The 12,046-nt window shown below is 57.3% G+C and overlaps 2 protein-coding genes across 3 annotated transcripts in view; one reads left to right on the top strand and one right to left on the bottom strand.

Annotated features, from left to right (window-relative positions):
- Positions 1-786: 786 nt before the first annotated feature.
- FAM131B (family with sequence similarity 131 member B) lies at positions 787-10,056 on the top strand. 2 transcript variants are annotated; one of them, XM_033863392.2, is made up of 7 exons: positions 788-1,002; positions 3,533-3,642; positions 3,946-3,981; positions 4,295-4,388; positions 4,701-4,898; positions 6,345-6,488; positions 6,706-10,056. In XM_033863392.2, exons 1-7 carry the CDS (start codon positions 975-977, stop codon positions 7,176-7,178), a joined length of 1,083 nt encoding a protein of 360 aa, XP_033719283.1. In that variant the 5' UTR covers positions 788-974; the 3' UTR covers positions 7,179-10,056. The 2 variants fall into 2 exon arrangements, with proteins under 2 accessions (XP_033719284.1, XP_033719283.1); XM_033863393.2 differs by lacking the exon at positions 3,946-3,981 and having other exon boundaries at positions 787-1,002.
- The window catches only part of CLCN1 (chloride voltage-gated channel 1), a 33,332-nt gene continuing 30,990 nt past the window's right edge, over positions 9,705-12,046 (bottom strand). The window contains exon 23 of the mRNA XM_033863394.2: positions 9,705-11,736. Coding sequence (XP_033719285.1) covers positions 11,365-11,736 — 372 coding nt within the window. The 3' untranslated portion in view covers positions 9,705-11,364. The remainder of the gene's footprint in view (positions 11,737-12,046) is intronic.

Here is a 12,046-nt window from a genome sequence, read left to right as displayed (position 1 = left end):
GCAATCCACCCCGCTCTTGCCCGCCTCTGACATCCTTGCGCTCATTTGTCAGAGAAGGTCAAGGCTCAGAAAAGTTACACTGGATATAAAACTGTCTCCTAGCCAGCCTCGGGCCCTGACATTTTTATTTCCCTCGAGATGGGATCGAATTATCTTCTATCCCCATCCCCGATCAGAACTGGAGTAAGATTATCTGCACCATCCCCACACCCATGCCCGATTTTCCCGCGAGCGCCGAGCACCGGCAAGTCTAAAACACGATCCACTTGCGAAGACTTCGCGATCTGTTTGGGTGGATAAAACAGCGCACAGGAAACGCAGAGCAACCGGAGCTGCATCCAATCACGCTCCCGTTTGGGTCCCAGATGCAGCCCCAGGAAGAAAACAAGTGTTTGCGGAATTTAGCGGCCAAGGCCCTTCATCCAGGCTTTATTCTCACTCCTGCCCCACTTTCTCTCTAGACATCCCCAACCCCGAGCCTCAAAATCAATCCCCCAGATCCGAAGGGTGGGCCCGGGGTTCTTTACCCGGCTCCTGAGACCCAAGGCGGGCATCCTCCGGGTCTCCAGCAGCCCCCGGGCGCGAGCCCAGCGGGGACCCGGCGAGCAGCCCCCGAGCGTCTCTGGGGAAGGGCGAGAGAGGCAAGCGGCGTCAAGGCCCCCAGACAGCCCGGCTCCCCGAGGGAGCGCCGCGGCGGGGTCAGGGGCAGGGCGGGGAGGCGCCGGCGCAACCAATCCCCGGGCCGCCCCCTCCACGCCGCCGCGAGCCGAGCCGGGGCGGGGGAGCCAGGCGGCGGCGGCGGCGGCGGCGACGACGGAGGCTGCCGTGGGGAGGGATGGAGAGGGGAGGGGGGAGCGGAGCCGAGCGGAGACAGCCGCGGCGCTGCAGAGCGGCTGGGGCGGCGGCGCGGCTCCCGGTGCTCCCCCCGGCGCCCGCCCCGCGTCGGTGAGGGCCCGGCCTGGAGGCCCGGAGCCATGGGCTGCATCGGCTCCCGGACCGTGGGTGGGTACCGCGGCGGCGCGGGCGCGGGCGGAGGCAGGACTCGGCGGGGTCCGGTCCTCCGGCCCCTCCCCCACCAATCCCCGCGCCCCTCCGGGTCCCTCTCTCCGCACCGCCCGGCCCCGCCGCGCTCCCTCACTTTCCCTCTGTGCCCTCGCGGTCCCTGCCTTCCTCTCTCCTCCCCGTTCTCCCCTCGCGCCTCCGGGCCTCGCATCCCTCTGGACTCAGTTCTCTCCGTCTCCCTCCGGCTTCCTTCCATTGCCCTTGCCCAGGCGCGGTCCCTCTCCATCATCTCCCCGCCAACCTTCTCTCTCCTCCGTCGCCCTCCCCGACTCTCCCGTTCCCACACCCTCCATCTCCAGGCCATCGGCCTCGACTTTGCCTTCCCCAGCGCCTCCTCGCCCCCCCTCCATTTCTGGAGCAGCCCCCGTTTTAAGGACCCCCAGTCTCAGTCTCAGCCCCGAGTCCCTTTCGCACGCCCCCGCCCCCGCTCCGCCTCCATCTGGCTTGGGTGTTTTGCCCCCATCTCTTTCCCTCTCCGTTGCCTTTTTCGGTCGTTTCTGCCTCCCCCGATTTGCTTTGTTCACGTGCATTTTCCCTCCGGGGCGGGGGCGGGGTGAGCCTGGTGCCTCGGGGAGGGGAAGGGGTTCCACGGCCGGAGGCAATGGGTCCGGGCTGGGTTGGGGTGGAAGAGCCGGGGACGCCGGGGGGAGGCCGGGGGTTCGCGGGCTGGAGAGGGGTCGGGAGCCCGCTCCCAGGAGGGTGGGGCTGGCCGAGCGAGGGAACCCGGGGACCTGGCTGCACCTGTCGGCGGGGGCTGGCGGGGCGGGGCCAGCTCTTTATTTACCTTTGACGGGGGGAAGGAAGAGAGGCGCCTCGGAATTCTTCTCCCCTCAGCATTTGCCTTGCTACCCAGTGCCTTCTCCTGCACCCCGTACACCCACTCCGCTCTCACAGCTCAGCAGATTGATTCAACCCTCTCCCATAACCCCCAATTTTTCCCATTCCGACTCCCAATTTCTCCCGCCTACATGCCCCAGTGACCTCAGGCGGAGAGAATAATTCGTATTATTATCACAAACAAACTCACTCTCCGGAAGCCTGATGTCTCTGAGACCCGATTTATTTCCATGGATACCCCCACTTCCTCCTCTGCTTTCACCTCTTCTCTGGGTTCTTTCCCTCCCCCTCCCTGCCCCCCATGGCTCTGACTCAGCTCTCCCTCTTCTACAAAGGCCACCTCCCCTCACCCCTCTCTCCCACTCTGCCCTCGCCATCTCCCTTCCCCTCAGAGGTTGTCCTCTGCCTGCCCATTCCTGCTCTGTCCGCCCAGATGTCCATCTTTCCTCTTCCCTTCCAGCCACTGGTCTGACCCATCTCACCATTCCCCTGTAGCCCCAAGGGAGAGTGTGCCCGCTTCGGAGGGGCCTTACCTCTCTCAGACCTGTCAAGCACAACCCCTTCCTCTTGCAGCAGCTATGCTGTTGCATGCCGAATGCCTCCTGGTGCCCAAGACCCCATTCACTTCACCCCTCCTCAAGAGTGGACGCCTAATCCTAAATTCAGAATCAAAAAACTTTATGTGTAGAAAAGATCTATAAGGTCAGGTGGTTCACTTGGGTCTACCACCCAAGTGATTCTTCCCCAAGGCTTCCAGCTGGCATACCCACCCCTCACGGCAGCAGCCCCCCTTTATGAGGAGCTGTGGCCTCGGCTGCAGAATTACCATCTTCCTAGGTCCTCCAGTTTGCCAGTCAGCCCTCAAACCCTGTCCACCCTCTCCCATTGTCTTTTGTCTTCTCTCTGACTCGAATTCCTATTCTTTTAGTTCCTATTTTAAAAAGTCCCCTGCTCTCCTCCTGCTGTCCCCCTTCTCTCCTCTTTAATCCATCACTTGTCTCCCAAGAGTCAGGTAAAATGATTCCATCTCACTCTTTGCTTTCTCTGCTTTCATTGCTTCTAGGTGTACACACCCAGCTCTTGCCTCTATCCCCACCAAACCTCCTTCCTGTCAGACGAATCCACCAACTCCTCTGGGGGATCCACTAGGGAAGATGCAGTCCTTGCACCTCACAAATAATAAGGCCAACACTTAGGGAAGCTTGCCCCTGGAAAAGTTCTGCCCTTATTTGTAGGAACATAATAGAGGAAAAGCACAGCTCCCGTGCACTCCCATACAGAAAGCCTCAGAGATTCCTCAGGATAGAATGGAGACCTGTTTTCCTTCTAAAACCCAGCCACTGACCCTTCCATTTAAACAACAACAAATGAGGCCATAGAACACTTTTTCCGAGTGTGCTATTCCTGACTGAGCTCAGATTATTATCTCTCCTAACAAAAATTTGGGGCGAGTGGGGATGTAAGTGAAAATAGGCAATCAGAAGAGGGAGTGGTAGTGCGAGGGCAGGGAGGGGTCTGGAGGGCCTGGCCCCCATCTGTGGCCTCAGCGTTGTGAAGGAAAAGGACGAGGACGGGCCTTCGTGTTGGGCATAGGGAGGTGAAAGGGAAGCAGCTAACCATCTGTCCATCTCAGGAAATGAAGTGATAGCCGTGGACTGGAAGGGCCTGAAGGATGTGGACCAAATCAACATGGACAGCACCAGCTCGCTGCACGGGAGCAGCCTCCACCGGCCATCCACTGAGGTGAGGCCCTCCGTGCTCAGCCCCCCTCCCAGAGGACCTCGAAAACACCCCCAGAACCACCATGCATAAGCCTAGTCCTTCGGCCACCTTCCTAAATTCCAGGACAACCTCCCAGACACACCTTCAGACTGACGCCCTCACAGAACATTTCTCCTCCTTTCCTCAAACACAAGCCAAACGCTCCACGCGGAGATCCCAGTTCCCTGTGTTAATCTCAGGAAAGCCCTCTCTACCTCACGCTCTTCTGGAAGCCCCTCTGAGGAAGTGCCCCGGGTACCCACTCCCTCTCCTCTTTCCTCACAGCAAACCCGGACTGACTTCTCCTGGGATGGCATCAATGTGAGTGCAGCTCCCCCCAGGCCTCTGCAGCCCACCCTACCTCCTCTTCCTTGGCCTCTCCCACCTGCTGCCGTAGCACACAGCGCCCCCTTCCTCCAGCGGGCACTGGGAGCCCTCACATTCTTTAGCCACCCCCAAACTCTCAAGGGTGGTTGGGGGATAGGCCTCCTAGGGACCCCCCGGGTACAATGGTAGCCTGATCGCCCGCCCTGGCTCATATCCTTACTCCTGGAAACCGTGGACTGTCCTCCACATATAAAGCACCTCATAGCCTCTTATTCCTCTGCCCCTCCTCCCACATTCCCTGTCCCAGCTCTCCATGGAGGACACCACTTCCATTCTTCCGAAGCTTAAGCGAAACTCTAACGCCTATGGCATTGGGGCCCTGGCCAAGTCATCGTTCTCAGGTGAGACTCCGACCTGGGGATGCGTGCAGACAGGAGACTCCCTAGGGGCTCATGCTTTCAGTGTCCCTGCCCCTTCAGGCCTGAAGAAGACCCTCATCCCCAGACCCCGGACCTATTTGCCCTTTCTGTCAAGCCTCTCCCATCCTCCAGGCGGCCCCTCATAGACAGAGTCTTAGGACATACCTGCCCCCTTCATGGGGTGGAGTCCCACGGGGACTAGGGTGGGGGTGATGGCGGGGGCGGGGGAGGGACAGATCTGGTGCAGGTATTGTGTGATGTTCTGGAGCACCTGGGGAATGTCTGGCCCCTCAGGGATTTCGCGAAGCATGAAGGACCATGTGACAAAGCCCACAGCCATGGGGCAGGGCCGGGTGGCTCACATGATCGAGTGGCAGGGCTGGGGGAAGGCACCAGCCATTCAGCCGCAACACAGCCACGAGGCCGTGCGCAGGGATACAGATGCCTACTCCGACCTCAGCGATGGCGAGAAGGAGGCACGTTTCCTAGCAGGTACTTGTTCCCCAGCCCCTCAAGAGACACATGTTCAGGATGGCCAGAGACTGACCCTTCAGCCTGATCCCCTATGGCAGGATTGGCTCTGTTCATGTGATACCATCAGACTTAATTTCCCAACTAGCTCTAATTTCAAGGACTCTGACTTGTTTATTCTAAGTACCCTCAAACTTATTTTTATTATCGCCTCAGAAGTTGAGGGGAGTTAACACGGGATTGTGGGTCCACCTGATGCCTTCTCTCCTACATGGTGGGACTGTCCAAACCCTGGGTTCCCTCAGTACAGGAGGAAAAAAAAAAAAAGGCAGGTATCTTAGGCTTCAAAAGTCTGTGCTTCTACTCATGTTTTATGATGAAAATGAAAGAAAAGCCTTGGGGTTCTCTTCTCGCCTTTGCCCATCAGCACACTGCAGTCATGAATGCAATTACAGGTCACATTACTCGTGACAACCACCAGATCAAGGGACCTGGGTGAGGAGAGGGTGTGTACAGAAGAGCTTTTAAAATTCAGTATAGGTACGAGACAGGCATACGGTGTACCTACAACCCTGCCTGAGCCCTAGTGGCAGATCTCGATAAGATACCTAGGAAAAATGATAGATCTGGAATAGACAAGAGGGTTCTTTGGTTGGTGGTGTGGGTGGTGGAAGAAATATCAGTGGGGAGGGGAGACAAACATGTAGTGGGTAGTGTAGGGCAGCTAGCAATGTAAGCTTCAACTTACTCATGGCTTTGACCAACATGGGAACCCCAAGTCTACCCATCTTCATTATTCTATCCTTCCTCCCTTGTCCTTCCCAGACCTTGAACTTGATACCACTGTGGACCTACAATCCCTCCCATTTAGACTCCTCTGGCCTTGACTACCTAGCACTAGCTACCATTCCTAAAAAATTCCAAAGCTAAACTTCTGGAAATCCCCAATTTCAATCCCTTAGGATATCTCACCAGAAGACCCCCCCAACTCTTTCCCCTAGGAATCCTAAATCTGACCTTCTGGGAAGTCCCCCACGATTTTGCCTTGTTTCGGGGCATATACCAAGGCTGTGCTGTCCAATACAGTAGCCACTGGCCACATGTGGCCATTGAGAACTTGAAATGTGGCTAGTCCGAATGGAGATGTGCTGTAAGTGTAAAATATCGACTGGATTTCAAAGATTTCGTATGAATAAAAGAATGTAAAATACCTCAATAGTTTTATATGGATTCTACATTGAAATGATAATGTTTTATATAGATTAGGTTAAATAAGATGTATTGTTAAAATTAATTTCACCTATGTCTTTTCATTTTTTTTTAATACGGCTACTAGAAAATTTAAAATTGCATAAGTAGCTTGCGTTATATCTCTATTGAACAGCGCTGCACTGACGTCCCCCTGCCCCATGCATGTGTCTCAGGCTTCCCCGAGGTATCTCGTGCTAACTACGTTTCTTCTCCCAGGCGTCATGGAACAGTTTGCTATCTCCGAGGCCACTCTCATGGCCTGGTCCTCCATGGATGGTGAGGACATGAGTGTCAACTCCGCCCAGGAGCCATTGGGCTGCAATTACAGTGACAACTACCAGGAATTGATGGAGAGTCAGGGTGAGGGATGGTTCCAGAATCCGACCCCAGAGGCCTAAGAGGCCTCCTCAACTATCCAGGCTACCTCCATGCACCTCTGTTCTAAGACTTTCTGTTCATATAGGCTTTCCTACTCCCCCCCCCACCCACCGCCCCACACCTCACCCTCAATTCTCTGTGCTGTTGTTACTGCCTTTGATATTTGTGACCCCACCAACCGCCGTGATTCTCTTTACAGATGCCCTTGCTCAAGCCCCAATGGATGGATGGCCTCACTCCTACGTGTCCCAGGGCATGTACTGTCTGGGGTCATCGGATGCCTGGGAAGCAAGCGACCAGTCCCTCATTGCCTCTCCGGCCACAGGATCCTATCTCGGCCCCGCATTTGATGACTCACAGCCTAGCTTGCACGAAATGGGACCTTCCCAACCTGCTTCGGGATACGCTGCTCAGGAGCCTCCAGCCTTGCTGGGGGGAGACACTGACTGGGCTCCAGGGGTGGGCGGGGTGGACCTGGCCAGGGGCCCCGCCGAGGAGGAGAAGAGGCCATTGGCGCCCGAGGAGGAAGAGGATGCGGGATGCCGGGACCTGGAGTCGCTTTCCCCACGAGAAGACCCCGAGATGCCCACCGCTCTCAGTCGGAAGGTGTCTGACGTCACATCCTCAGGTGTGCAGTCCTTTGATGAGGAGGAGGGAGAGGCCAACAACTAGCTTCCTCCCACTGAATGCCCCACCTTCCACTCCCACCTGAGGGGCACGGCTGCAACCACACCCTCCCTTCCCCCAGCAGTACGGCCGAAACCTGGGCAGAAGACTCTCACGAGCCCAGGAGTCCTGGCCAGCAAAACGGAGGGCCGGGGTAGGATTTTATCCAGGCTTGCACTGTAGAGACCACAGGTCCAGGAACTGAGGCCCAGGCAAGCAGATGGCCATGAACTTCGCTTGGCTGCGGGCTTCTGGGTCTGTGGTGGTGGAGCTCCAGTGTGTGTCCTGAGCACAGGAGCGCAGAGCGGCCCGTGGCCGGCCCCTGGATCTCAGTTCTTTGCTCCCTGATCTCGTCTTCCAGGAGCCTTGACTGTAGCTGCCTGAAGGCCTCCTTTGTCCACGTCACTCTTGCTTTTCCCAACTCTGTTTTCTTGGCTGTGGCCCAAGCTCATCCCTCCTATGAGGAACAGACCTCAGGGGCTGTGGGACATGGTTCGATGGGCACAGGGGAAGCAACGTACAGACCCCGTCTCCTCAGAGTGAGGTGGCTCTGCCCTCAGAGGTAACTTGGCTTCTGAGACCAGGAGTCACGGAGGAGGTGGACGTGGCCGCCGGGATGCACAGGGGCACAAGGCCTGTCCAGAGACCAGGCGGTCACTGGTGAGACCGAGGACAAACATGGCCACTTGTTCTGGGATCTTGACTATCCTGTGGCTGGAAGGAGGACCCTAAGGATATGGGAAAGGACCCCGCCAGGGCTGGCGACTCCAGCTCTTGCTTCCTTTTTCTGCCTTCTTCTGTCTCCTGCTCTGGGAGCCCCGGGGCCCCGAGGCGGTGGGGGGGGAGGGGGGTGACACAGGATGCAGGTGTCTTGGCTAGATGGGGAAGCATGAGGCTGTGTCTCCCTCCATCTACCCCTAATTCTCTGGAGCTGTTTACACTTTTCTCTCTGCCTTTTCTACATTTTTATAACTTCTTGGGGACTCAGGGGTGAGTAGGGTGGAGGGAGGGGTCCGGTGCTGTCAGGCCCCCAGCCGGGGCAGGGTGTCTGCCAAGGAGGAGCGTGGGCTCTGGGCTCCCTTGGCCCCTCTTCACCTCCTCCCAGGACTCCCAGGAGGGCCTCACAGGTGTCCCCCCACCCCCGCCGCCCTCCCCAGGCCTCCTGAGGAGAAGGAGAGGAGGATCTGGGTATTCTTCCTTCCAGGATGTTGTACAATGAGGCATAAGCCCCTGAAACTGCTTGCCCTCCGCACCCACTCTCCATCCTGGTGGGGACTTCTGCGCAGCCCTGGAGCCCCAGCACTCCTGTAAGACGTCCTGAGGGCAGAGAACAGGGTCGAAGGGTAGAGTGAAGAGACGGCAGCACCCTGCCCCTCCCCTGCTGCAGTGGTGTCCCAGAATGAGGAGGTTGAGAGTTGGGGTGCTTCTGTCCATCTGTGACCCCGCTTCCATCAAGCCCACAGTGTCGTACACTTGCGCCCCTGAAACGCAACCGAGGCCAGGTCCACATCTTCTGGGGAGGGGGAGGATGGCTACCTGAAGTTGGTTCTTGGAGGAAACAGAACTAGGCATGGCGAGCACAGGTAGCTGAAGTCACCTCATTTAAAACTGTTAAAGGGTTGTGCGTGCTCACGTGGCCTCACTCAGGCCCTCGCTGCTGGCCTCGCCCTGCACTCCTGCTGCAGGTCCTTGGGGTTTTGCATGTCACAGTTCCCTCCTCTCACGGGGTCTCCGTTTCCTTATCTTGTGCAAACTGCCCTCTCTAAGGCATCATCCTTTTCTCTTAATCTCACCCCCTTCGTGTCCCATATTCCGCCCCCGGACCACAGCGGACGTCCAGTCCAGGGAGCGGGTTCACGCAGCACGGTTCCTCTTTCGCTCAGGGCTCTGTGGAGTTAGGAAAGGTCATCTAAAGCAGTGTTCTTTCCTCCCACCTTCACTGCGGAAGCCAAACGGTCCCTGCTGGTCCCTGCCAAAAGACGACTAAAACTCAAGGGTTCTAGCAGAGTTCGGACGTGAGCGTGAGCGTGGCCCAGCATCCCTGGGTGCTGGCATCGCTGCTGACCAGAGGTCGGGCGGGGGTGGTAGGGGGAGGCGTCTCCACTCTGAAGAGGGAGAAAACCTGAGGAGCTGGCCTGAGACCCTCTCAGGACTCTTCTGGAGGGAGGAACTGCCTCTCTGGTGCTGGGGGGGGCCAGGGTGCATGGGGTTTGCTTATAGCCTATTTTAGGGGGAGGGGAGGGGCATGTGCAGGAAGAGGCTGTTGGGGGATGGGGGAGGGTTGCTTTTCCCTTGGGGTTAAAGGCTGTGCCGCACGTTTTACAGCAGTCCCAGAACGGGGCTGTTTTCATATCATGGTGAATGAAACTTCTCTTGCTAAATGATTTTCTTCTGGTGTGTGGGGGGGGTGCCCTTTCATTTTGAGTTCACTTTATTAAAGGAAAATCCAAATCTTCCATCCCTCCCCTCCCCCCACCCCCGCCCCCCCCCCCCACCCACACCTTCCTTCTTATCCTTGTGTCAAGGAGGGAATCTTCGTGAATGAGTTTATTACCTCTTCTCACCCCCACCTGTACATCCCATACTCCGTCTTCCAGGTCTAGGGAATATCCATTTTTATGGCCAGTCTTAGCATGTTTTCTTAATGTGACATTTCCACCCCAAGCCCAAGAGAGATTCTATGACATATATTACAGAGAGAATTATATATAAATATATATATAAATATTATAGATTATATACACATGGGCTTGGGCTCGAAGGCCCACTGCCAGCCCCCCTCCCCAGGCTACAGCCTCTCTCTCTTGGCCTGGGGAGGCGGAAGGGCTGTATTGCTGGAGAGGGCTCCGGGCTGTGTTCAATGGCACTAAACGACGTGGTGGCACCTTCGGCTATGAGTGTCTTATTTGGGGGATGATGGAGGCCGGGCACAGGGTGGGGAAGGAGGAGAATGCTGGGGAGGGGGCACAACTGCAGAACTAAACGAGGCATAAAAGAAGGGATGGACAAAAGCCCTGGGGGTGGGAGCAAGGGTCTCTGGCCGCTCAGAGCACCTGGGACCACTTATAGAAAAGGCAGGGTGATGGCAGTCTCCCTGTCGCTGGCTTGGGGACGATAAGGATCTGACTTCCCAGGTGTGGGAAGCATGAAAAAGGTCTGCCATCTTGACGCTGAACCCCTAGAAGAGAAACACAAAGAACCAGTCCCTAAGAAGGTATAGTCTCTGGGTGAACCAGCGGCCCAGCTGCCCTGAGCTCCCACTCTTGGAAGGAGAAGCCCCAGCTAGAGCACCTCAAGGGCAGAGCTGACCCTTGGGCAGGACAGATCAAGGACTACAGCAGAGAGGGAGTGACCTGGAAACTGGAAGCTGTGATGTGAGATGGGAGGAATTTCTGCCAGAGGGAGTTAAGTAAATCCATTGGCCGCAGGACGGTTGGGTACTGCCCCTTTCACACAGAGCCTTCCTGCGACCTTTCCTCTTCCAGGCTGTTCCCCACAGGCTCTTTATCCATGCCTCACTGCTTAAATGGAGGACAAAGGAGGGGCAAGTGGGACTGGCCTTTTCCCGCCCTGGTAATGCCTCTGCCCGGGGACAGATAGTGGGAGCCAGGATGGAGTCTGGAGGCAAATTTCAGGGAATGGCTGTGGGCAAGTGGAGGACGGGGTGGGGGGCTCTGAGAGAAGGGGCTGTGGACAGTTCGCAGGTACACTCTGGTGTCATCAGTCCATGAGGCCATGAGGTGACCCCGTCTCCTCCTCCCACCAGTCATCCTGGGCCTGCGTTAACCCCACCCGCCCCCCGGGAAACTGATGGGGGATGGGCAAGGCCAGGAAGACACTGGGACAAGAACACTGGGGAGTGTGGGGGAGTGAGGGGGGCCAGGCAGAGGCAGGCATTCCCCACCCGCACACAGGCAAACTCAAGAAGCCCGTGGACTACCAGGGGCCCTTCGCAGGGGTTACAACCACCGCCTGTCTGGGGACGGGGGGACACGCCCAAATGATTGACCAAGGCTACTCCTGCCCAGATCCTGGCTCCTTCTCCAACACGATCAGGATGACATTTAAAAATTCCTAGCAAAGGCCGGATATTGGTGCGATCTCTCCGGCTTCAGGAAATACCCTCTTCCACACAGGTCCACCCTCTAGCCTGGGTCTCTGGCTGGTCTTTATGCGGCGGTCTGGGAGGCGCTCAGAGGACCATTTCATCTTCATCCTCATCATCGGTGGATCGCAGACTGGGGCCCTGCAGGATGTCGGCCAGCTCCCCCTCCGGCCCCGGAGCCCCCGCCAGCTCCAGTTCCTCCAGCTCACTCTCTGCCTTGGCCGGAGCCCAGGAGAGAGGGGGCTCTGGGGAGGCGGATGGCACAGGGGTCTCTGGGGAGGCAGGGGCCACATCCCCTGCCCCAGTGGCCCCACTTCCATCCTGAGGCAGGCTCCAGGCCTCTGCAGCAGGGAGTGGGCCCCCAGGAGTCTTTCGAGTCGAAGTTGCACTCCGGAAGCTGGCAAGGGGAGGGCGGAGCTGCACCCCAGACTTGGTGTGCCCCTCAATGGCCTTCTGCAGCTGCGGGGCAGAGGGAAGGGGAGAGAGGGTACAACATGGGGAGGAAAAGAAGAAAGGGGCAGTGAGAGAAACAGACACGAGAGAGGAGCAGACGATAAAAGGAAAAAGCATGGGAAAGCAAGGTGCACGGCGAGGATGGATCAAAAGGAGACAGAAAAAGGAAAAAAGGGGCATGATGGACAAAAAGCCCCACCTACAGAGCAGTGAATCTCAAGACCCCTGACACAGGACCTCCTTCAGCCCCTTCCTAGCAACGCTCAGGCCTTCTTCAGCCACTTCCCATCTCCTCCCCCTTCCATGCACCACCACA

The sequence above is a fragment of the Tursiops truncatus genome, chromosome 9 (genome assembly GCF_011762595.2).
Source record: "Tursiops truncatus isolate mTurTru1 chromosome 9, mTurTru1.mat.Y, whole genome shotgun sequence".
Classification (NCBI taxonomy): Eukaryota; Metazoa; Chordata; class Mammalia; order Artiodactyla; family Delphinidae; genus Tursiops; species Tursiops truncatus.
Note: the sequence above shows the minus strand (reverse complement) of the source record. Positions and strands in the feature narration are given on the sequence as shown.